Source organism: Bombus flavifrons, chromosome 9 (genome assembly GCF_040668555.2).
Source record: "Bombus flavifrons isolate JBK064 chromosome 9, iyBomFlav1_principal, whole genome shotgun sequence".
NCBI lineage: Eukaryota > Metazoa > Arthropoda > Insecta > Hymenoptera > Apidae > Bombus > Bombus flavifrons.
The window spans coordinates 330,246-357,953 of record NC_138450.1 but is presented as its reverse complement, the minus strand read 5'-3'; the positions used below and the strand labels follow the sequence as shown (position 1 = coordinate 357,953).

General features: G+C 31.8%; 2 protein-coding genes and 1 long non-coding RNA gene across 13 annotated transcripts in view; 2 read left to right on the top strand and 1 right to left on the bottom strand.

Moving 5' to 3' along the window:
• The window catches only part of LOC138183606 (regulator of G-protein signaling 11), a 49,735-nt gene extending 41,717 nt beyond the window's left edge, over positions 1 to 8,018 (bottom strand). For 5 of the 11 annotated variants that reach the window (XM_069120783.1, XM_069120785.1, XM_069120784.1 and 2 more), the window contains exons 1-2: positions 6,950 to 7,831; positions 280 to 497 (exon numbers count right to left, since the gene is read on the bottom strand). In XM_069120783.1, the coding sequence (XP_068976884.1) occupies positions 280 to 348 (69 nt within the window). In that variant the 5' untranslated portion in view covers positions 349 to 497; positions 6,950 to 7,831. Of the gene's footprint in view, positions 1 to 279; positions 498 to 6,949 lie in introns of all 11 variants that reach the window. The other 6 variants (XM_069120780.1, XM_069120777.1, XM_069120778.1 and 3 more) reach the window with 6 other exon arrangements.
• A 111-nt stretch (positions 8,019 to 8,129) lies between these two features.
• LOC138183608 (uncharacterized) lies at positions 8,130 to 9,442 on the top strand. The gene is made up of 2 exons (XR_011174098.1): positions 8,130 to 8,649; positions 8,751 to 9,442. It is a non-coding gene; the product is annotated as an uncharacterized LOC138183608 (long non-coding RNA).
• Positions 9,443 to 13,550: 4,108 nt separating this feature from the next.
• MICAL-like (protein) overlaps positions 13,551 to 27,708 on the top strand; it is a 56,173-nt gene continuing 42,015 nt past the window's right edge. Inside the window, exons 1-2 of the mRNA XM_069119477.1 lie at positions 13,551 to 14,007; positions 23,046 to 23,296. Coding sequence (XP_068975578.1) covers positions 23,145 to 23,296 — 152 coding nt within the window. The 5' untranslated portion in view covers positions 13,551 to 14,007; positions 23,046 to 23,144. The remainder of the gene's footprint in view (positions 14,008 to 23,045; positions 23,297 to 27,708) is intronic.

The window sequence follows — 27,708 nt, the reverse complement described above, 5'->3', positions numbered from 1 at the left end:
CAGGTAAACAATAACTGATAATAATAAAAACGAAACAAAAAAAAGAAAACGCGTGCAAAAGTCAAAAAGGGAGATCTGCCCGTTCGATCACGCAGCGATGTACTTTACAGAGGGGAGATCTCCTATCGGTTGGCTAGGTGTTAAGTCGTAAAACGATGTTTGATAAAATGAAAAATGACTGGAAAATTTTGTACTAGTATCAATATGCGAACTCTGAATCTGAATTAAATAATGCAGCTAGTACTCTATCCATAATGTGTAAATAAGAAATTCATAAACCTTGTCGAAGGCGTAAGGCCTGTGAACGCGTGGCTCCTTCTTCTGTTGTTGATTATTAGAGGCCTCCATCGCGATCGAGGCGGCCCTCTGCGACGCTGACAGGAGCTGTGGCGATATCGATGGCGGAGGGGGCTGGGGAGTTGGGCTGGAGACGGGTCTACCCGAACTCCATGGGGCTCTAGCCCCATCCCATCACTCCAGTCACCCCCGCACGCCCACTGAAATTTGTAACGAATTATTCATTTCACATTGTGCGTATACATAATTTTCATATTTTTAAGCTTAATTATAATACTACTTATAACAAGGCTAATTAATATTTTAACTTTATCGGTACGTGCTGGCTGATGATTCTAACAAATGAGACAAGCTGTGTGTAGTTCTCAATTTTAAGTAATACAATGATTAGAAACAAATCGCACAAAAATACCTTTCACTGTTTAACAAACACTATGTATATGGCACAATTTTCTTTTACCAATACATACATCTTCTTATCGTTAAATTCAAAACATTTATATATGCTTAATTACTCTCTTAGTTGTCACGATACAAGAAAATGTTTCGAGAAGAAGCTGTTGTATTTTAGAGGAAAGATTAAGTTATAAGAGTGAATGTCATCTGAAGGTCGCATCTTCTGAGAGCTTTTAAGTAGAGTGAATTAACTTTTTGTTTATATTAGAAAGGTGAAATCAATACGCATCCTAACCCCAATCATGTCCCATACTATGGTCCTGAAACAACCTGAGTCGAAAATTTAACAAGAAATTGATTGAGGTGAAAGTCCGCAGAAAATTAATTGCAGAAGCAAAATAAACATTTTAATTGCATTATTTTACCGTGCGCTGAGAATGTTGTCTTCCAAATTCAATACACTTACTACGGCGTAAAACTAATGCATGACTAGCTAGCTCTTTTTATTGTATCCGAAGATATACTTGCAAATTGCACATGCGTTGGAAATACGGATTTTTATGCCTACAGCCGTTATCGGAAAGTTGAGCACATATTAAACTAATAAATAGTATGATTAAAGTGTTTATTGTGTTTCTGTAATTCATTTTTTGTTTCCGCCTCAGTCATTTACTTCCGAAGTTTTCAGCGATAGGTTGTTTCAAGATCATGGGACATGGTTGGATGAGTTTTGATCTCACCTTTTTAGTAGTAAACGAAAAAAAAAGATATTCCATTTAAAAAACCTTACTATTATTAAAATCCTAGAGGATTTAACCTTAAGATGATCTTCACACTCATAATCTAATTTTCCCCTTGAAATACAATAACTTTCTCTCGTAACATTTCTTTATCGTGACAAATACAGAGGTAATTAAGAACGACAAAGTTAGATAGGACACACTGTATAAATTTTTTATCGAAATTATCCGATCTATATACTGTTCAATTTAGTAAATTAGATTTATTTACGTAAATTAGAAATTAAATTTAATTTGTAATTAAGTTTTTGGCGAACTGAGTGAGTTACCTCTTCATCGACTTCGGTGGTCTTGAAATATGTTGTCAAAGTCACCATTTTTAAAAGCTTCTTCCTATACATATATAGGATGGTCGATTTTAGTTTCCGAGTTATACACGAAACTATGTTTGGTACCATACGCACAATGTGTTCGAAATCATGGTACAAATGGTCGCGGGTGGTGATTCCACGTACAAAAATAACATCTTTTCGTTTAAGGCTTTGTTTTCGATAAAAATGAGTCTGAAACCTATCAGGTACCACCCGTATATTAACTCTTTACGGACGAGTGTCGGCAAATAGCCGCCCAAGTCTTTTTTACTGTTGTGGACGCGTGTCGGCATATAGCCGCCCGAATCTGTTCACAATTCCGGACAGTTATTTTGAAGTGGCTGTAATTCTATTTTTCTAAGCGGTAATCTTATGCGTATTTACGCATGGGTATAGTAAACTAAACAGTATTATGTTATGAAAATTATAGATCTTTAGAAATCTTATCTTCCGTTTAACGTAAAATCGCGATGGGTATGATGGTCGAGTCAGAACGAATTTCAATCTTTCAATGACATTACCGGATAAATCAGAAAGCTTATTATATATTTTATATATTTTTTATAATACCTTATACACGATGCCTAAAAGTTCCAAAAAGAACGTGTTCGATAGTGACAGTAGTGATGACGAACATTATTTTGAATCTGACAAGATAGAAGACGACGACAATGCTTTAGACAGTGGAAACGAACTCCGTTCAACAATGAATCGGCTCAGACGTTTCAACGTTTCTAGTAATAGTGACAATGATGATGAACTAAATATTGATGAAAATAATACAAGCCTCGACAATGAATAACGCAAACGTTCAACGTGTATATTTTCTCAACTGCGCGCGCCAATACCTCTCGTCCACAGCGACGCTCGCTCGCCGAGCGGTCTTGTCCACAAAGGGTTAACTAGAAACTTCGAATTATGAAATTTTTGTTTCTGTTCGTGTCTGTATTTTAAACATGGACAATGTCACGATTTGCTTCCTTATTGTCGTTATCTTATCCGCGATATCGATTATTATTTTCCTTTATTGTGTATTTAATTTAAATGGTTTTATAAATGAGAATAACGTTAATACTTTGTAAGTATCCTTTTATTAATTAGGAAAGGAAGAAAAAAATTAATTAGTTAAAACATGGGTACCAGATGGGTTTTCAGACTCGTTTTTCTCAAAAACGAAGTCTTAAAGGAAAAAATTTTATTCTTTTTTCACTTATTTTTGTATGTAGAATCACCACACGATCGCTCGTACCATAATTTCGGGAACACCTTGTACGTACCTTCTTTCTATATTTTGTACAAAATTGTAAATTAAATGTTGTAATTATTGCTTATGTACGTATATATGTGCACAAATTATAACTGTGTTAATGTAGACGCACCATTATCGGTATTGCCTACGGGCCGCCACTACTTAAGTAGCTTAATCCTACCTACTCCTTTGCATTTGAAATTCAGTAACTGGAATTTTTGTTACTTTTTTCACTGCTTATACGTCACTATGAAAATACGAAAATAATCCGTCAAAATTCATGAGAAGGTAATACATCAACAGCTTTACGCAGCATACATGATACCAAAAATACCTCTGTGTATGATTTGAAAACTAGAACCGACCACTCATATATATAGGAAGAAATTGTTCAGAATGATGATCTTGACAACATATTTTAAGGGCTTCGAAATCGGTAAAATGGTGAGGTCAGTAATTTGATTAAATTTTTTAATTCATTAAAAATATTGATAGTAAATAAACAATTCTTACGTCTAATTATTCTTCCGAACTTAATCATTTTTTGTTTCCATAGTGCATATGTTTTCTAAATACTGTACTTCTTGTATGTTTCATAATACATAGTAATAATAAAAAATAACTAGCAGAAAACTGTAGCTTTATGCGGTAAATAAGAGAAAGTGACTCGAGACAGGTTTAATAAAATCTTCAAAATTCGATACATATTCTATAAAAAGAAACGTATTACTAAAGGTCAGAAACATTATTTTATACGCGAACAATATACACGTATGTATCCACTTCGTAATCAATTCAATTAGGAATTACCATAGATTGAACATAATACATTATTTTTTTATTTTACTGCATACCCTTAATATACGAACGTCAACATTTACTTCTCTTTTAACTATACAAAATATGCAGCTATTCAATTTACGAATAGTATTATAATTTTATTCTTAAGATTTATACCATTAAATACTTCGGCTTCTCGATGTTTACGACAAATTTTTAGTAGTGCTAAATATACATATGTAATAGGGAAGGCACCCCAACAGATTAACATTTATTTCAACTCATCAATAACTTTTGCAATATCATATTTTCTATTTTCCTTACAAAAATTTGTTATTTTTCTGTGCCCTATTTTTACACATATGTATACTATCGCGCATAAGTGTTTGGACTCGCAAATGATTACAAATGTATAAAATATATTTTAAACGAAGCTCTTCGATCTAATTTTTGCCTCTGATCCTATCTCAGGCAAGCATATATAATTAGTACATATTGATAAAAACACTGGTTGATATTAATTAATAGAAATAAATACAGCAATAATTGTATGTAAATGAAAACTGCTCCTACAAAAACACCTTAGCTAAAAGTGACTTAAAGTGCATCTGTTCAATGCTTAGATCTTAGAATGATTGGGATATGTGTCTCCAACCACATTCTAAAAGTCTATATAGACTTTTCTAATGCCAGCGGTTTATTAGAAATAAATATAGAATTTAATTGACTCAGATACAAATGTATTTCTTGTTTTAGTTTCATTTTAGCAGAATATTTGACCCCTATTGTGGCAAGAAGCAATGCATTAGTAGTAGAGATAAGAACATAAATATTTTGATTAGGTTGTATCCAGTGTCCAAATACTTATGCACGATAATGTAGGTATAAGAATTTTGTTGATTGTATCATTAAAGTATTTGCGATAGAAACGTAATGCGGTAATTAGAATTCATTTAATTGATAAGTATGAGATTTTACTCCTTATTGTATCTTGATTTGTTATACGTTTAAATTAACCTATTTTTATTTGTATTAAAAATCTTGGAAACCAAAGTGGGATAGAAAGCAATATTGAACACCGAGAAGGAATTGGTTACCGGAAGAACAATATGATGGAAAGAGAGAGCAAAGGAAAGATTTAAGTAGTAGTATAATAGGCATTATGTTATATATAAACACTGAAATTTTAAAATAGTCTATAGACAGAATGCATATGATATGAATGAAATCGTAAATGGAGAAGAATGAATGAGGAGGGCGTGAGTGCGTGAGATAACATAGAAAGTAAGAGATGTATGAAATAAAAGATGTAAAACCGGAAGTTCGTTCTAAACCGCTCTAAAAAATGTATAATATAACCGCCAGAAAAATGTATAATAAATAATAATAAAAAATAATAAATAAGTATTAAAAATCTTCTATTGTTAACGGTGGAAATAGTTTTGAAATATCTATGTTTTAATACTTGTGTCTTTCTACGTTTAAGAAAAATTACAAAAAATAAATAAGTAACGTCTCTTACCTTCGGTGTCCTTATCATTCAAAATAATATCGAAGAAACAAAGCATACTCCCTTCTCTCTCTATGTGTAAAATCGTTTACTACATTATCAGTCTGGAGTGCAGAAAAATATTTTATTAAATTAACGGATTTCTATATCATTTTGCTCAACATAAAGAAATATTCATAAAAATATTAGCAATTTACAGTAATATGTAGCTACATAGTCTCTAATTCTTAACAGATATAGCTCTCATTATTTATTGACACATTGCAATCAAAATACAAAATGCATAATACTTTTTGTTTGAACTTATCGCTGAAGATTGATGTCGAAGAAAATATCTCATCTCCTTAATTACTAAAGAATACATGATTATTCTTAAACTTGAACTTTTGCAAGACATGCGTTTCGCACGCAATATACATGACACTACAAACGTAAATTTAAATATTATTCTAAACTTGTTTATTTTAAACCATGAGACAAAAGTAATACTGAACACATCTCAATAATATTTTTATCATATCGATATTGTTTGCATATTACGTATTATGTACAGATCATAAATAATAGACAGCAGTAATGAAGAGAGATACATAATCGCAGACAATCATGTAGCTCAATAATACGGAAGTACATTCGCATCGTTTGACTTTCGTTGAATCGTTACTATAGCAATGACGATATCAAATACAGACCGGTAATAATAACAATGCTTACAATCTTGAAATGTGTGCTAATAAGAAACCTTAAAAATAATGTATTCTTTATATTAATATTAGTACCATGAATTAACAACCATAAATAGTTGGATTTCGAAATAGTCAAAATATCATTATGCATATTATGTGCCCAAAATGGATAAAATGCAAATGCGTGATATTGATGAAAATTTGGTGTCAATTTTTTATTAATAATGTTTTGCGATCAACATTACGCTTTACAAATTTTTCCATATTCTATTCATTTTCGAAATGCGCGTCGAGAAACTGCGTCGTGACCCGGTTCACTTTCTTTAAGCTTTCGTTCATCGTCAGAATATGTGGTCGATATTTATTGCAGCTGCTTCGTACGATATTTTCCGACTCATTTTTTCACCTTTCCTCTTGAGAGGAAAGTTTTCCAGAGAAACAAAAGTCACGCGATATATCTACATAATTGCAACATATTAATCATAATACTGTGCGTAAAAATCACTTTTCAGTAAATTTATAGTATATTCGATTTAATGATTTCACCGACAAATTGGTGCGGACAGCTGACAGTTGATCGCAAAACAAAACATAATAAAAAGAAAAAAGAGATTGAAAGAGAACAAAGAGAATATCAAAGAAGTAACAAACATGGAAAGCACATATATCGATGATACTAATTGATAAATAGGATGAAAATTGATCGATGGAGACGCGTAATGATTGCGACATCCTTGTCACAGACATGTAATACGCATGGAAACGTACGGAATTCTTATCGACGAGGACGAATGTAATATTGACAGTGTTGAAAGGGGAAGAAAAAAAAACAAAAGTTCTGACGAGTTCGGTTAAAGGTTGATCATTAAGATTGATTTAAGTCAAAAATCTATTAACACAATGATAATTAAAGTACTCACTCGACGAGTCAGGGCAGTGTAGCTTCATATACGCGTCTCGTAGTGTATATCAGGCCATCGGAGCAGGGCCGAGTTCGCGGCCTTTCTTCCGCAGCTTCGAATCTAAAGCCACCGTCCGCACTGTGTCGAGATAGCACCCGCGCGCGCACACCCGCGCTAGACCATTCTCAACACCAGCACTAGCACCACCAGCAGTACCAACGCTAGCACCAGTACCAACCACGACACTGATGCCGCTAACGCTTCTATGCCAAGCATATTTTCAACGGGACCGTCGACGACACCGACGCGACGCCGTGACGGCGGTCACTGTCGGCCAGACGAATATCAGGAGATATTCGCGGTTACAAAGTGGGGGACAGATACAGAGGGAAATAGGCTATGTAGTAGGGAAAAAAGGAAGAAAAGGAAATGACTGTCGTGAAACTGGTCAGCGGTCGGAAAACGATTTGCCAGCCTCTACACACCTTCGCTACGTTTCTTCCTATTATATATCTGTGTATACGAGCGCGCGTGCGTTGTGTGTGTGTATGTGTACCTACAAAGCTCTTACTCGTGGTAAACACACATACACACACGTATACACTGTATGTACGCACGCACGCAGCACGCACGCACGTTTCTTTATAGCTGCATACAAATCGCCCACGTTTCTCGAGATATAACACGTTATTGTACACATAAACGCACGCGCGCGCGCTCACACACACACACACACACACACACTCACTCACTCACTCTGCTCACCACAGACTGATTTTCCAAAGGATTTGTCACGTCACGTTTCACTTCATATTATGATGTATCATTGTCAGCTAACGATACAGAACATCGCTTATTAATCACGCTGATCTATTAGCAACAATATCGTATTCAAATCTCGATGTCAATTTTGTAGAGGTCGAACCCCGCAAACATGTCGTCGTCGTCACTCTACAACTCCGCTCATCGTCAGTTTAGCTTCGGATATTCTCGTATTTATTCGTCGAGCGTTGTCGCGCACTTTCGGCCAAGAATCGGTCACTCAGCACCCTTTCAGAGCTTTCAGCTTCCGCAGCCTCCTCGTCTGCTAGATCCGTCACTCGTTCAGCGAACAAGTCCGCGCGCCCGAGTTATTCCGAACTTTATCGATGATGAACGCATATACAGAGACTCCTAGTTTATATATGTATATACACATACTCATGTTATTATATAATATGTAAGTACGTTGAACAGTACAGAGGTCGCCTGTGTTCCAACTTCCAAGCAGTATCATTTATCCACTGATTGTTCCAACAAAAGTGTATTTCACGTTTCCTTGTAATATTATTCTTCTTATCAAGAATGACTGCCAAATGTTTTAAGATAAAACTGTGTTATCCAAGTCAAGAATCAGATATTAAGCATGTCGTGTAAAATAAAAGACAGGGATTTAAATAATTTAAGTAAAATGACAAGTTGGAAAACGAAAGCTTTCCTTTGTCCATACGTTTCAATCATAATAATAATTATGTGTAAAAGTTAAGTTATATCATATTATGTCGAAAAATAATAATAGTAGAATTTAATGTGCAATTATATTATTATCACGATACATGATCTGTTGTCATATTTAAGATAATTAGTATTTAAAAAATCAATTGCTGTATTAGTATATAAGATAACGAAGATGATTTTAAGAAACCTAAGACACTAAATAAAGAAAATAATAAAAACAGGTAATGTAAGTGCAGGAACAAAATATATGGAACATTTTGAAATATTACGGAAGTCAAACGTATAGCAAACATTCTAATTAAAATCTATTCAATAACTGCAGTGGATGAAGTAAGCTTTTGAAAAGAAAATTTATAGTTACACGTCGGTGTTTATTGCAGTTAAACTGAAAACTACAGAGGACTGGAAAGAGATAATATACTTATAAAAAGTAGCATATTAATATAACAGAAAGTATCCTATTAATAAATAACGGTTACATTTGAAATGTAAAAATCACTAGTACTATATAATGTCATTTTTTATGATATTTTATGATTCATATGTATTGTTTATTGCAAATTATTTAATTAATTATATACCTGCCTAGCAAATTTTTCAGGGATGAAATAATATTTTCATGTTTTATTGCTCTTGGGTCGGGGGTGATAGGTCTGAATCCGCCATTGACTTTACTGCAAATATTTATTTGAAAAGAAGACAAAGAGAATTAAAGGTAAAGGAATAAATAACATATCAACATATATAATTTTTTTTTTTGAAGCAAAATTGAAAATAAGGCTAACAGTGAATAATTTGACCTCGACGCAACAATGGCGTCATGGAGGCTAGGAAACTATAACAAAACATTTTGCACATGTGCAGAAATATCCTGAAGCAGTGACGTACAGATTACTTGTAATTACTTTCTGTGTAAGTACATAGTTGTATTGATGTCGATTCTCTTCTTCTTCCATGGTAGTCCCTATTTATGCAAATTAATATTTTCATGAAAATAAAAGTTTTATAAAAGACGACTATGTTTTTTATAGATTTATTTATTTATACATCTAATTCTCAATGTCTTTCAATCATCATCAAACAATCATCCCACATTTGATGTGACATTTTAGATTGCATAATATTTATTGAGTGATCATATTCAAGTCATATTAGTGGTCAATATAATACATCACTGCAAATATTTCACTGAAAATAATTTAGAACGTTATATAAACATTTCTATTGTTTGTATAGTAATTATTTCCAATTTTTATTTTTTGCATTCATTTATAAAAGCTCATGTTTAAATATTTATACTTGATACTGTAGTGAAAAAGAATAGTTTCGAAGTAGGTGAGCGATTCTAAATAACTTTAAAGAATAGTAAATAGTGAATAATGATAGCTCTATGTCTAAAACCTCTGCATTACGTTATATTACTCTCATATGCTACTGTTCGAGTTTGTAAGTACGTTCTGCAGACTTATTGATCAACGATCAGTATATATTATGTACCGAAGTTTTCCAACCACCATAAATGGTCTGTGTCTGATGTCTCTTAACCAGACGATATAATCGAATGCTTTCTAGCATTATATAATTTTAAGCTTAATTAATAAATGAATTTTTAAATATATTCTAAATTCGACTCAGTTTGTCGATTTATCAATGTTATTGATCAGTAACTATAAGTAATCGGTCTAAATATATTTAGCGATGAAAAATTCATACAGTTGCTTACTAGTTCATTCATATCGGCCTGTTGTATTTGCCTTGTTCGTCATAAGTACTTTAAACTTAAACTAATAGTTTATTGATTAGTTAAAATAAAATATATTCATTATTCCTTTTACAATTATTATTATTGTATATTATTATTATTTATTTGTATAAACATTGATATATAGTGCATCACATAATATTTTCGTGATGCTTAACAACTAACGACATTGTCGTGATTATACGGTAACAATGAATATAGTCGTTTTATTTGTATTGCACAAAGCATACACATTTCACAATAAGGAAGCAGTAAAGCTGGTTGGTCGATGTATACATATTTAAGGTAACGCTTGGTCAAATAATAAATGCTATAAGAGAAATAATGATAAAATGGAAAATAAAAGCATTATATATTCTACTTTTAGTATAGAATCAATTTCTTTCTCAAAGCTTTTGTTTCAAGTTAAATGTTGCAATGTAACAAATTTAACAGGTTTCATAGTATAACAAATTTTCTAGTATAAAAACTAAGAAATTATGTATAAACAATCTGAGCTATTAATTTTATATCAATAACTCAATAAACATATTACTTTCTCTTTTACTGTATAGTTTTTCTTAAGTGACATTAAATAATATTAATATTAGTTTTATTAGTTATTGAAATATTTTATATCAATTGTAATAATTTTCCTTGAAAAACTAAAAAATGTTATGAAACAAGCTGGTAAAATTTCACTCATAAATAGAAACTGTGCAGCTGAAAAATCCTATTCGACATCTTTTATGACTACCAGAATGCTTCCAATTTTGACCAATACATAACTATTTTCAAAATTGCAAACATGAATTACAAAACGAGCATAAAAACCATATTAACAGTTTGACTCTGATCATTAGTATGCTATTCACTACTATGAATGTTTTTACCCAGAACGTATCTGCTTTAGGCTAGTCGTAATATCCAATGAAATAAGGTATTAAAAGTAGTTAAAGAACTTTCCTTTGGCCTCTAGCTTTTTTAAATGGCAATGGTTAGTTTTAAATAGTCAATATTTCTGTTCGCAATTACAAGAATCTTGATTTGCACTTTGCTTTCTTCACTATTACAAACACAGTAATTAAGTTAATAAAACATTTTGAGTTGACCTTCCAATTATTCTAACATTCTGCTAACTTTGTAAAAACTGAACATTCTTCAGACAAATCAATACCTTCTCATGATTATAAATTAAAGTAGGTTTATGTTATGCCAATCATTCCTGAGGATTAGAAGTGAATGCATGGTTTTAAATCTTATTAAGAATATTCAATTTTTTTGTTAATATATAAATATGTACACGTACAATAGACTCGCATCTTTTTCTATTTTTTAATTCAATTGCTAATTCTATCACTAAACATTTTAAAAATTACCTTTTATTTATTCTATCATTATTAAAATTCTTAATATATACAATATTCAAATCAAATATAGTATTACTAAAAACAGGACCAATGTACAGTCTTTCTCACAGAAATGGTTTCCCATCATTGAAAAGTCATGGTAAATGGACTTTCACTTCAGAAGCTATACTCCTCTACATTGACTTCAACTTTGTACTGTTCAGATGTCATCTCATATTTTCTTAGCATACTTATCTGAATTTTATGCCAGTGTTAGTACAAACATCTTTTACAGAGTAAAGATAATCATGTAAATTATATATGTATATAAACAGTCATTTATTTGTATAGGAAACTCTGTTGTGGTCATGGAAGATCCTAATGCCCCATTGTATATATATATAATTAAGAAAATGTTATACTTTTATATATGTGTTAAATTTTAAAGATTTGTCAAAAATAATTTAAAACTGCATACCAGAAATCAATAAAACATTAGCTTTATTTATTTCTTTTATGTTACATAATCCTGATGTATGAAAATGTCAATAGTTTTAAAGATATAAAATATATTAAAATTGTCTTTTCAACTAGATCCATTATGAACCATAAATATTCAGTATATGTACGTATATGTATAATATGTTTATAACATACAGAAGAATCTCTTCAATGATTCAAATTATCATATATTGAGAGACTCATGAAAGGTTAAAAAGCTTAAGTAATTTAAGATATCAACAAGTATATAAATATTAATATTCTTTCTCCGTGATCTTAGTATAGTATAGTGATCTATATATTATGATTTAATTATTATTTAATTATGACTATTCTTCAAATTATTATCTCATTTGTTTCTAATGATATACACAGAGCAACAAATCTTTGTCTATACATATCTATAGTTCAAGATATAGAAATGACTTTGCTTTCCTTTTATCGAGGCCCATGCACACATCAGTAACAATACGTATCACCATAAACAGTCACAATAAGTAAAAAATTCTCTTATATATTTGTAATATCCAACAACATTGCATTCAGGAAATAAATTTCAATACCTGTTACTGTAAAATTACTCATTAGGTAAGTAATGTTTGTACAATACATGTTGTGTAATGATATACACAGAAAAATGAACTAATTTATATGATAATAATTCATATATAATTGTTGCCGATTGGAAGGAGATTTCAAAATTATAACAGTTACAAAACTATTGTAAACATAATAAACGCGGACAAAAATGCAATATAGATATTACCATACTAATATTGTAAGTTTTTCATAACTAATATAAGTTGTTGATCTGTCTATTAGAAAGATATTAAAATATTAATATGGTTGCTATTATAATATAGAACCTATCTCATATCTATATTGCATATATGGTAAATATACATTTAACAGTGCAAAAGTAATGATTAAAATTAATATTTAGTTTCAGAAAATAAAGTAAAATCTTACATATAGTATTTTTGGAAATAATTTCGTAAGTAGTATTATTTTCACCTATATTTAGGTATTAGAAATTAATCAGCTTTTTATATATGATTTCTTAACAGTATTATATTAAAAAGATTAAAAAGAATCCATATATACTGAGCTGGGAAAGTTTATCTTAGATAAGAAAAATATATATAGTTTCTTAGAAAAATTGTAACACGTTCAAATATACTTTACATTATATATAATATCATATTATATACTTATGAGAAAATATAAAGTAAAGCATGCTGGACATAATTCAAATGTCAGTAATCGCATGTACTTAACCTATATTAAAAGATAGGTATAAAACTATCTGTAATATGTACATATGTTACGTAGCATTTATAAAAAAAAGAAACAAGCTTCTTGAAGAATGAAAAAAAGATAATGAAAAATTAATTATTAAAAAGTTTAAGAAGAAGGGAAAGTAAAACAGGCGGAGCTTAGAATGTACGAGGAAGATAGCCAACAAAACAATAAGAAAAGAAAGAGAGAGCAAGGGGTGGTGGCGTGAAATTAAACGCATGCTACTACGGCTACTCGTTGCGTTTCAGTCACTGGATTGCAGGCACAGTGTGAATGCTGTTTCGGAGTGCCTTCGACCGGTCTTGACTAGTGTTAATCAATGCTTTCCATATGAAAGTGAAGATATATAAACAAAACTCCTAAAATATTGCTAGTTCGCTTTTGATTTGAAAAATTTAGTTAGTTAAAATTTTCTTTATTTCTTTGGGATATATATTTATTGTACTTATACATTAAGGTTAGAAAAATTATTGGATAAGTTAATGTATCAGAGTGTACACAAAAAACAGTAAATACATAGAATAGGATCATTTATCGAAATGAAGTGAATTAAGACAAGTGAATTAAGAAAACATGATGTCATTTTTTGTTCGTTGAAGAATTCAGATTGCAGTTTTACAGTGCCGACATTGCCAACAGAAGGATTGAAGCTGGTGGCAAGCAGAAACAGGTCATGCGAATGACGTAAGGTAACGGATTTCCGTATGGATAAATAATTTGTAGAAAAGAACAAATGAGGCGACTGAAAAAAGAAAAAGAAAGCTCTTAGCACGGGTAAAGTGGAGTTTACATATATACTGCTGCACACATGTTATCGCTCATATTCTGAGATTTATTTTGTTTAACACTACAAAATGATAATACTTTAGTCTTTGTATTTATTTGAAAATTATTTCTTTTTATCACATTTAATTGATGTACCTTTGAGTACAATTTACATGATTCCCAGTAAATGCACATACACACACGCACGCACACGCGCGCACACACTCACACACACGCATTTTACGCTCGATACTTTTTCATGTTTTTAGATACTCTTAAAATATTTACAAAATCGTATAAGTATATACAACTATTACAGATTATATGAAATAATGTTCTAAAGATGTTAACCTTTTATTTAACTTTATATCTAAATAAAGTATAGTATCCGGACTGTGAAATTTTAGTTCTGAATGTGTCTTTCGGGCCTATTCTAGGTCGCTAAAGTCGAAAATGAGAGATATTTTTGACGGAACAGAACAGTTTTGAAAATTCGGCTTTATGCACATTTGGCCAACAAAGGTTTTAAATTTTAACTGTAGAAATCGGCGCAAGTCCGCGAACATATAGAGCGGTAAGCAGTAAGCAGCAAAACACGTGATGGCACAGTCAATGCCAATGTTTCAAATGTTCTTTCTGTGTGATTTTTGTACGATCACTGTAAGCTGCCTCACGGCGCGGCGGCTGGAAGATAAAATATAATCCAAACCTAATCCGATACTCACGATTCAATATATACCGAGTAAGCCAAACAATAGTTTAAGAGTGCCAAGTTTTTGCACTAGCCGAATATTTTGCAGTCCAAATACTACACGAGAGTCTCAAATTTGTCTGATTTAGTAACTTATAAATTAAAATATGATCCTCTTTTTATGTATTATGTGCAAACATTATAACCGTTTTAAGACAAATTTTAAAAGTTATAGTATAAAAGTTACAGTATAAAAGTTAATATCTTTAATTAATAAATTTTGGTTATGAATAACCGTCATGAATGATTTTTTTGATTATCGATAATTATTATCAATGATGGGAATTTTATTTTGATTACCGATAAATATTTTCGATGGCAAAAAATTTGTTTGTTTATATTCAGTTATTGTAAATTGTTATTAACATTACTGACAGTTATGATAGTTAGTTATTCATTGACAACATAAAAAAATTAATTATAAAACATATTTTTTTAAGCAAAAAGGAATGGTATGAAAATATGTGACACGAAGAACAGAATAGAAGATATTGATGTATAGGTAAAGAAGGTAAGTGTGAGGAGGATCGTAGCGTGATTTTATATTTTCGGATCGGCGGACACTTGTAAAAAAAAAAGTTTGTGCAAAAACGACCTTGGCCCTGAAATTCAAGGTCAAATTTTTTGTTTATTGCAACGTATTCTGTTCATCACGAGGAGCAAAAGTCTCAACAGAACCATGGTGTCGCAAATGATCCTTTCTCTTGGAAAAATTGTTAGTTTTAATAATCCTTAAATTGGCTTTATTGACAATGTGTTTACGTTTTGCAGTTAGGTGCAAGAAAAATGACAGCTATTGATACAGGTTGATACTCTAAATCTATCGTTATATATTGCATATCTTCCTTCCTTTGTCCTTTTCTTTTTACTTTGCTTTTTCCTTCTTTTTTTCTGGCTGTTCAAACAATCCCGAATTCGCGCATTTTATGTCGGTCAAATTTCTCCTCAAAATTACACATAATTTTTCACTTCAGATAATAAAAATCTCGTTCAATTCGATGTTTTATTTGTGCAACGGATGTTGAACTACAAGCAACGTAGGCACATAATTCCTGCCCATTCTTGATTAAATCTCCAAAATTATTGCGTATGATTTTTCGCAAGCCCAAATCCTGACATTTGTTGATTGCGAATGCTATTGCATTCACAAGCACGGTCCAAAAAGCATAGTAGCAACTTACGTAGCATCCAATGGCCAAAGTTTCGTCGAGTGACATAGCTATTCGCTTTTATAAAATTGTGATTTTTCTCGTATTCGTATGATTGTTCAACGATCTATTTTATGTAAGCTGATTAGTAAATATGCATGAGCAAGGGCGATAATTAACCTGTTCTTGTTTATAAATGCATTCTTGATCACAAAATTGTTAACTTAATTGCTGAAAATCTTATTGTCGCGGAACATTTTCTACCTGTTTCATCGTTCCTGTATTCTGATATATCACGCTATTCTCTTATTAGACGTAAATGTAAATGCGAATACAAATGTGAACATAAACATATAAATGTAAATATATTTTCAGTAAAGCCAGTTTAGGAATGATTAAAACTTTAACATTTTCTTTCCGGAAGATGGGGTCATTTGCAACCCACGGTTTCTTTGATACTTTTCTTCTCCGTAATGAGTAGAATATGTTACAACAAAGAGTTGACCTTAAATTTCAAGGTCACAAGCTTTTTTTTTTACAAATCTTCATCTATCTGAAAGTGCAGAATCAAGCTACGATCCTCTTTACACTTACAATCTTTACACTCTGTACAATATCAATACAAATGTTAATAAAAATACTGTGATACAATATCTTTTATCTTATTCTTTTTTTACATTGTATATTTTCATACCGTTTTCTTGTTCGATAAAATATATAGGTCTTATAATTAAGTCTTTTTATGCGCTGTTAATGAATAATAATTATCAGTAATGTTAATAACAAGTGACAATATTCGTATGTAACGAAAAGAAATCTTGTCGCTGATATTGGTTTGCATTAATCAAAGAAATTTTTCGCCATTTAAATGATTTCTTTGAGATTTATTAATAATTGGATTCTACTTAAATAAAAATTAATTTTTATTCAATGATCTTATCCAAAAAATGTTTAAAACAATTATTACATTGGGTATCTGATTATGCATAATATATAGTTATAAATAATATTATTAATTAATAATTATTAATATTGTTGTTGTCAATGTCGTATTCGCTTTTAAACAGCAACAAAAATATATAATTCTTTTGTAACTTTAAATAGATTATCTGTTGATTATCATATTATTATTAAGTTAAGTTACTATGCAAAAATATTTGTTAAGCCTTCTTAGTATGCTCGCAGGCTATCAATATATATTGTTAATAATTCAAGGTTCGTAACTAAAACAATCAACGAAGACTAATGTACGATCGTGATGCTGATAGCTGAAAGCTATTCAAAGCCGAAATATAGAAATTAAATAAATAATAAAAAAATAACTAAAAGGATCAAATAACTAAAATCAATACAATATTGTCAATATTTATTGACAAATTGTATATTCGTATATATTGTATATTAATATTGATAATGTTATTAATTACCCGAGGACATCTTTAGTAGGAGCTTTCTTTGTGTCTGTCTTTTTTCATGTGTCTGTGTACTAATAAGCCTTAATAAATTCATCTGATTAATTGATTTTATTCAGTCAAATTTATTTCTTATGTATATTTTCTGTAAAAGAGCATAGCATGTTTATATATTTTGTATATCTTTGTGGATAATATTCGTTTTACGAATTTTAAATTGTACTCTGATTTCCTTGTACACAGTAGGTATACACTCAGAATGTAATTGTATCAAGTATTTTTATCATGCTATATTAAATGTTCTACAAACTTGTTATGTTAATTTTGTTGTATTGAATTTTATATTCCTATGATAGATGATTTTCCGAAATTAGAAATTACAAATGTATTTAATAAATTGTATTATCGATCGCAACTATCTAAAACATAAATTATAGAATACAATCGATTAAAATTTTCTTTTTCATAATGAAAGCTTTACTATATCGTAGTACATTTATTTTTGTATTAATGATATATAAATTTATTTTAAATGTTATATTACATTTTGTCATATTCATCATATCAGATAATGTTTAAAAAGTATAAATATTATTGTTGTTATAAATTTTTAAATAAGCACGGCTAATTGAAACTGCGTCGTTGGTACTTTATTGCTTAGTAGTGTGTTTATACAAGAAGGATAACAATCTATGCTTTTCTATTTTATATTTTAGATCGATAGTTAGTAATGTTAAGTATAGTTCAATAATATTCGTTACTGTGAATTAAGTAAGTATGTCATGAAGCATGCTTATAAATTTTACAGCGCAATAGTGAAAGGGAATATAATGGAAACTCGGACTTGACCTAAACGCAACGAAGGGGGGGGGGTATATCCGTTTAGGTGTCTAGCAATGTTTGGCTAAAATTGAAGCGTTTATGTATACATACTCAAAATGGGTATAACTAACATCTAAGAATGTTATATTTTCCTGTTCAACGCTAATATTCGATAATCTGATATAATACAATATAAGCGAGGGTAATAGTGAAATTGAATTTTATCAACTCGAGCGACTGTAATAGCCTGGGAACGACAGAAACTTTAGGCCAACTTGTTAACATTTATTTTAACATTACTCTACTATTTCTGTACCACATATATGGAAAATAGAAATCTGCCTGGATACGCGCGGGACAAAATTCGACAGGTGTCTCTTAATTATGTAAAAAAAGTAGTATCGTTAACTTAAATCATTAACGCTGTTATTTTTTGTAAATTGTGGACATCGCGAAATGTTTAAAGAAGCTGGTCTGCCATCTTACCGGTGGAACAAAACGCCTCTGTCACTTGAGCAAGTATGACAAAAAAGGGAAGTATTGTTTGACTTAAATCATTAACGTTGCAATTTTTTGTATTAATAGTTTATAGTATAGTATAGGTTTATAGTATAGGTAGATGTAAGAAAGCATAGTCTGTCAGTCTTCCAATGGAACAGGACAAATGCCGTCTGCCAGAAGTAGAGTGATCTATCCGAACAGACGAATGCATAGGCGCGCGGCGAACCTTGGAAAAGTCAATACAACATTTTTTCACAAAATGACGGCCGTTTGAAAAAAATGTCTTATTTCGCACGTTTTTTTGACAATTCGTTTAAAAAACGTTTAAAAAATAGTAATATAAAAGATTTTGAGCTGAGCGTGGTCCGGACGATAGAGGAGTGTATAAGGAATATTCAGACCAGATTTAAAATAAATCGATTCATTAGAACTTGAGATATCGTGCACGCCAACTCGAAAAAAGTAGTTTCGAGAAAAACGCGTTTAAATTTTTGAGACAAGTTTACTCGGACAACGTCTACCGTCTATTATTCATTTGTTCTGGTCAGACCGGAGCAGATGCCGCGTCACAAAAATGGCTGTAACACATAAAATAATTGAAATTTTGAAAAATCCTTTTAAGGGCATATTCTTGAATGTCTAAACTTTGGAAATATGAAAAAAAAATTTCTCGATTTTTTCAAATTTCTAGACCAGAATACCCCCTTAATACATATGAAGTCAAATTACATATGTACTTTGTTTTTTTGACATGCTGATTCAAATGGCAAGCGTATTTTGTTTTGCAGCTAAGAGGGCAGACCGACTTTTTTTGAACAATTTATGATATCTATAATTCATAAAAGAATTTCAGATTTGTATAATTTCGGTCAAAGATATTATTCCGAAGCGCCTCTCCCGAGCCTTGTCCCACCACTCGCCATGACAGACTCGCCAATGAGGAGAATCTACTACGAAAGACAGCTTTACAAAGTTAATGAAACGAGTCCGACCTTTTTCGAAATGTCTTAAGTATAAAAATACAAATAGCAACACCTTACAAAAATTAATACTTTGAAAAATATAACAAACAAAAAACATACTTGCGTACAGGCTGCATAAAAAGTAAGTATAAAAATCACCGTAGCGTGATTTTACACCTCTGGATCAGTAGAAATTTGTAGAAAAAAGTTCGTGGAACATTTACCTCGAGCATAATTTTCGAGATCAAATTTTATTTTATTGCATCGTACTCTAAATTTACTTTTTGGAGCTCGATAATTTTCGAGATGAATTTTTTGGAATCGTTATTTTTTTGGAACCATGTTGGAGAAACGTAGAACAACTTGGAACTAAAGAAAAAAAGAAAAATACGGGATTTAGAAAGTGGGAGATTAAGTTCATACAAGCGAGTTTCGGTTTGTTGTTAACCCCTTGCCATACCATCTAACTCTGAGGAATCAGGGCCCAAACGTTATGCCCGAATGGTCAGGAAAAGAGCCGAAGCGACGGAGACAGAATGTCGGAACTTGAAACATGAGATCGTGCGACTGATTGCGTAGATAGCCGCGCCCGTGTTTAGAAAAAAGACATCATTCGATACAATCATACTTGGCCCGAGATTAAGACTACGAGTGAGACTCGTGATATTCACGTTTGACATGATATTAAACCAGGAGTCTAACTCGTGATATCGAGGTTTGGCTCAAAATTCTCATCACGACTCAGACTCGTAAAAGTATGGCAAGGGGTTAAGTAAGTAAGAAATACTCAGAGCAAACCTTGTTATTCGAATGCTCAGAAGTTCCGTGTAAAACTCAATCCTTTGTCGAAAAAAATATCTGCATCCGCAAAAATATTGCATCCGCGTTAGCGTATTACTATTTATATTAGTGTTTTTAAACAGCTGCCGACCGTTATTGCAATTTATGCGCTTAGAGTAGTGCTGGCCAGAATGACAGCGTAGGTTGCAACGAGTAGGGATATGTCTGCTGTATTGCCCGCTAAGAAACTATGGAGGGGAAAAATTCGTTATTTCAACGACAGGCCATTGTTTTAGCATTAATGTATCGGGCAGAGATGCCGTGGTTTCCTGGAACACAAGCACACGGCTGGATGAACCCGACCGCGTACAGGAAGCGAGGTGCGTGGAAGCACTCACAGCAATCCCTGCCACCCGAAACTAAACTATGTTTGCAAAGGCCTAGCTCGAGCGTTGATTTGCTATTGACGATGATCGCCGATTATCACTAGCTATAAATTCCCGAGGACCGGTCTGAAACAAAGGATCGTTATCAATCGCAAGAAAAGAGTTAGAGTCCGAGAAAATTCACCGTTGCTGTTTGAGATCGTTCTGCGATCAGAATACCATCAATACCATCAATACCATCAATACCTAAAATCGTTCATTCGTCAGCATTCATTCCCAACTGGGTTTTATTCGAAATATAAGTCAAATCAATCATCTGTACGTATTCATCTTTTTGTAACATCAAGTTTCATTTAATATCATGGGTTGTAAGTTTAGCAAAATGTTCTTGTTGAATAACAAGGTTACTATTCAAATTTGATAAAATCCTCGCACAGATCTCCGGACCCTTTTCGGGACAGAAGACTCCAATCTACTATATAGTCCACTACGTAAACTAAATATCTCGTGAAGATAAAGATTTCACGGAAGAACTTCTCTGTCGCCTTGATTTATCTGGACGAAGTACCAGCTTGAAAATATTTTGTGCTCTGAATGAATATTTTTAAGCATAGGGTTAACAGTTTGGAGCAAATGTGCGGGAGTATGAAACGTTGTCCACCCACTATATAGTTCACCGACAGTATTTAATTACAAAAAGCTTTCTTCCGAACTGGGCACTTTGACGAATGGCCGGGTGAAAATAATAAATAAAATTTGTAGTCGAGATTTGAACTCAAAGCTGTTTACGATGCTGTGTCACAGTATGGACTCGCAGCATCAGCATATTCTTCTCTATGTGGAAGCGAGGTGGCTATCGAAACGAAAGGTTCTTTCATGTTCTTTCGAACTGAGAGAAGAAGTAAAACAGTTTCGGAGAGAACGAAATTCCGCATTAATAAAAGCTTGCATATTGCGTTTCAACGAACTTGATATTTTTCTTCAAGCATTTTGTACAAATATTTTTACACTGAGAAATAAGACGGACGCGTTCAAGAAGAAACTGGCTCCTTGGGATAGTCGTGTACAAGAAGAAGATATAGGAGTGTTTTCACCGTTGCAAGATCTTTCGACAGCTGTTAGACAATCAGCCGGAAATTCATATTTGATATAATAATAACCGAGCATTTAAGACCGTTCAAAATTTTGACTATTATTATCCTGAAAATGAGGATACTCCTAAAGGAAGTAATGGATTAGCAATCCTTTCATGGGATATATTTATGCGAGAAAATTTTTTCAGCTTATAAAAACGAAAGAAAGAGACAGAATAGATGTCAATGCAGTATTTTGTTTTTCGGAACAGCACTCGAGTTGCGGTTATCAAATATTCTTGCAAAGAAGCCACAGGAACTTTCGCATTAGTTCCGCTTTAATCAAATATTATTTTCTAAAAATTTCAATCCTATTATATTCAATTTTAATTTTTAATTCTTTTATTAGTAGCTTTTTCACTGATCGGTTTCTAATTATTTCAGGAAATTTTCATTAAATATAATGCTTTGTAATACTTACTTAAATATAATGCTCAAGAACAAATAAACAAAGCACTATTATAAAATTACTGTTATATAAAAGTTATTATAATAAGAAGTTAACAAATTTTAAATAAAGAATTTAAGATTGAAGTTATTACATATGTTGTACTATAAATAAAGTTTTTATTTCTGCTCTGTAATAATTACCCCCGAAATAATTTTCCTATCTTCACTGGTTCGTATATACGGAAAGATTGAAAAGCACCGATTTATATCGCGTTGGTAGTTATGTATCTTTCGTAGACATATATATAAAAAGTGAATTTTTTTGTGATCACTCGTCATTTGTATGAATTTTCCTGATAATTATTCGCCATGTATTTATTTTCAACTCGTGGCTATTTTCCGTTATTACTCGAAGTGCGTTTTTCGCAATTCGTGGGCATTTTTACGCGTTTATGACATTATTAAAACAAAATCTTAAACGCAATTATATTATTTTTTATTCTCATCTTATTTTATCTCGCAGAATCACCGATTGAATATTACTATTATATCTACTGTATGAAACATTTTCTTTCAAAGAACACCACAGTTCATATCTAGAAGTTTCGAATAAGAAACAAGATTGTGGTTTATCAACGCGAAAGTATTGTTATATTTTCGTTTATGATTCGTTACAGAGTTGTCGTGCAAGGGTTCAAGGACAGACTATTGCCATCTCGTCCATATAAGGATAAAAGAAGGTTTGAAAGATTATAAAGTATAATCAAAAGTTTAAGATGGGCGAAAAGCGAGGTACAAAGGCATTAGAATTTTGGTGTCGGCGAATAACTGAGGGTTATCCTGATGTAAACGTGCAGAATATGACAACCTCTTGGAGAGATGGCCTCGCTTTTTGTGCAATGATTCATCACTTCCGACCTGATCTCATGTAAGTAAAACCATAATTTATTAGCGTGAATGGTACATTCTAAGGGTTTATTAATCCTTTGTCAGTCCGATACATTTTTACGATATTATAATCATTTAGCCATTTGCGTTTGATAGCGTATAATTTCCATGATTTATTATTTTAATATTTATGATTTTAACCGATATAATAACATTGTTTAATACACTTTATAGTTTATAATTTTTTATAGTACGGTATCGTTTAAAACACAACATTCTGCGATATGCAGATCAGATTAACTTTTATACATTCACATCTCTTTTCATCTTTTTTTTTTTTTTTATTAACGGACTGTAGAATCCGTCTTCTCTTGGACCTAATACATATACATGGACTTTTTCTGCCGTCTGTCTCATCTAGTTTATATTATAGATTTAACCCTTTTATGTAAGTATGGACAATGTTGTGAAATGTTACAACAAATAATATGTTTATAACAATATTTGGAATACGACAAATTAATTGTAATTTCGATTTTTTCAAAATAAATAACTCTTATTTTCTATTTCTTTTACATCTATTACATCTGATATATAGATATTATAGAAAAGTTAAAGCGATGTAATAGGCAACATAAACATGTAAAAACTGTTGTGTTTAGTGACTGTTCGAGTTGGCGTAAGCCACCCTGAATATCACACGTGTTTCCCATGGTATATAAGCTTGAACCAGAATTCTGCATAATTAACAAGCCGCTCTCGAACTTCTACACAAATTTAACCATATTTAAACTTTATCATATCGGTTCATAATTTCTGACTTTTCCTAAAACATGCATACAATATATTTTTCGGTATTTACTTTTAGTTTGCTCTTTTATTTTTTGAGAAAAATTTGTACTCTACCTTGCCTACCGTGAGCTGTTATTTTGACCGCTCGACAAAATATTTTAGTCATTCTTAAAATAGATGCAATCAGTACAAAGAAAAGGCTATCTCAAGGTCAAATTACAAACAAAATCAGTAATAACAAATAACAACAGCTGTTACACCCGTAATCTTGTCATAAAACATAATCCATCCTTCGATCAAGATAGCCACCAGCTGTCAAGACATATCAACTCTGGGCCTATAATAATCCTAAGGAACCGCCACAAAATTAGCATTTTTTACAGTCCATTGTTACAAACATTTCAAAAGTCGAGAAGTTTCTTCGGGTTATTGCTCATTGCGATAAAACACGGAAAAAGCTTTCCCAATTCCACCCTCGAGTAACTGTTGGTGGAGAACTGTCAATACTCATCAATATTTTCGTATAAATATCGTCGTCACAGTCCATATTCTTACTTGCTATTGTCCTTTCGACTAGAATACATCTCAGTTTGTTAGTCAATCAGTCAACATCTAAACTTGTTATCTCTAAAACTCGGACAGAGAGCATCTCAGAGCGTTTCGTGTAAAGTTGTTATAAAAGGAAAAGTAAAGCATATCAAATTTGACAATAATTTTGTATTCCGTACATGGTATTATTCTGTGATAAATATCTACCTTAGAAATGTCAAGACTTTTAAAAAAAAGTATAAAAGAAAAATAACGGACATAGAAGACTGTTCAGTGTGCGATGAACAAGAAACTTCAGCAACTGAAAACGGCATGGAAACACATGAAAAGCTATTTACAACCGAATCAGAGTTGAATATTATAAATAAGCGTTTACGTAAGGGCAAAAAGGAAAGAAATTATCGTTGATAGTAGAGAGTGAGACTGGGCCCGATGGAACAGTTTGGAAAGAAATAGATGCAAGTCCCAAACCTGGCAGGACATCAGTTCATAATATTTTTAGGGGTATGCTAAACGGCATATAACGAAAGGACAAATGAAGACTGCATTTTATCTTATCATTGATCACCGTATATGGGATCATATAATAAAGTGTACGGAAGAAGAAGCATCTATAGTATTGGGAACTAAGATGGAGCTAGATGCAACAAAACTAGATGCATTTATTGTTCTGCTATATGCGCGCGGTGCATATTAGGCAAAAAATTTAGATGTCTCATATTTGTGGAATAAAATTTGGAGACCTGCACTTTTTTGAAAAACAGTGAGCAGGAATAACTTTGCTGAAATTATGAGGTTTACACGATTTCATAAGAAGAGTGAAAGAAGCTAACATTTACGAACCAATAAATTTGCAATGGTATCTACTGTATGGGGCCAATTTACAAAGAATTCACAAAATTGTTATAAACCCGGTGCATACATTACTTTTCTATAAAGAATCGCGGGAAAAACCATGCAATAAAACTATCAACAAGTTCAGATTCATTACTACAAAAAACTTATCAAGTAAAAAATTTTAAAGATTACAAGATCACGAAAATTTGTTTAAGATACTGGAAATATTTATGCGGCAAATGTACATTTGATAATAAGATAATTTGTAAAAAATGCAGCGAAGTTGAATAAGATATATCTCTGTATAAATAAAAGAGTAATTCTATTTAAGTCTATAATTGAAATGAAACAAAAGTAAAGGAGTTTTGGACGAAATTTTATGACAGTTCATTATTTTATATACATTTAGTTATAAATTAATCATTATCTAAGTTAAATCATAAAAACTATTATTTTAATTACCGGTAATTTTGACCGCACACGTTAGGAATAGGTATACACGAAGTGCCGGTAGGTTTAATGTTAAGAAAAGACGGGGACAATATCTTTAAACGTATGCGGCCACTTCTTCGTTCACCGCATTAATGAGAAATAGAAATTTATTTCTAAAACCTTTGATATCCATTGCATTTTATATATCTTAAACTACTTTGTTACGTAGCTTTTACCCTTATTAAGATTTTAGTTTTTGTATTCCCGCTTCATAGAACGGTGCCTCCTAAGATGGCGTCCAGCGTGAACATAACCTCGGACACACTTTCATAGAAACGTGGCCGTAAAATTTATGGGGTATGAATGGAAAGTGATGAAATTGTGTCACATCGTTTGAAACTTGAAAACATATGTTTACGCTGAGTGCCACCTTACCTTAGGACTTAGCTGCACGTTTCATTGTAGAAACTGGGCTCCTTGATAAGGGTAAAAATTACGTAGCAAAGTAGTTTAATACGCGTAGAATGCAATGGACGTCGAAGGATTTGAAAATAAATTTCTGCTTGTTTTTAGTAGCCAATCAGATTTTACTTTCTGGATACACCTCGCACATATACAGACATATATAAATATTCCTTTCTCAGGTACTTTCCGGACAGCACTGTAAAATACGGACGGAGATCTATCATTTTATCGATATTGTTATTTCTCTACCTACATATTAGATTTCCTTGGTCTTAAATCTGTCTCATCGACGAATAGGTATTTATTATACCCCATCTGAATTTTACAATTTCAGCTCCATCGAGCGTATATTAAAGAATTTCGGTTTAATTTCGAACAACGACAATCAAAATACATCTACTCTCATAATCTTATTTTCAGTATACCACTCGTTCTAACAATAAACAAACCGAGTTTTGTCATTACTATTTAAAGTTTATGGACTTCCGAAATTATAATCGAATTTTTTGTATCGCAATTCAAGTTTGTAGAATTATTTAATATGATATAACTTACACGATAGCACTTGTCTTTTTAGAAAATTATTTGTAGCATCTTGTATTTAACTTCTTTTAAACGTCAAATACAATTTCGAAGATATTCGCATAATATAACAATTTTCCACTTTTTTAAAGGAGACATTTCCATTCTTAGATCCGTTTCATCGACAATGAGAAATGTACTTACGTAACATTGGATCTACTTAATATACATTTCTGCAACGTTACAAATTTTGATGAATTTCCGAGATATCGTACTTCCCTTATTAGTAAGTTACATCTCTGTGAAAGGTTTTAATCAATTAACAATTTTAGATAGTACAGTTTTGAAAAATGCTTCGATTATACAGGGTGGTTGGTAACTGGTGGTACAAGCGGAAAGGGGGCGATTCTACGCGAAAAAAGAAGTCGAAAATATAGAATAAACATTTTTCGTTTGAGGCTTTGTTTTCGAGAAAATCGACTTTGAATTTTCGCTTGGTACGCGTGCACTTTATCACGTCTCGTTATAACGGATCTCACTGTAGATCGTTGTCTCGATGGAAAAATTTAACAAAAAAAAAAAATTTTTTTTCTATATTTTCGACTTCTTTTTTCGCGTAGAATCACCCCCTTTCCGCTTGTACCACCAGTTACCAACCACCCTGTATAGGTTTTTTCTATTAGTATATGTAACTATTACAATTGTTTGTTGTTGCCTTTTGCTATTTTGCTGTAAGAATGATTGAATTTTTGTATCAATGGAGTGTATTTGGAGCACCGTAACTGGCTGGACGTGAGCTTGTTTACACCATAAATGTTGACGGAATCGAGTGACAAAGGAAGTTTAGAATGCACA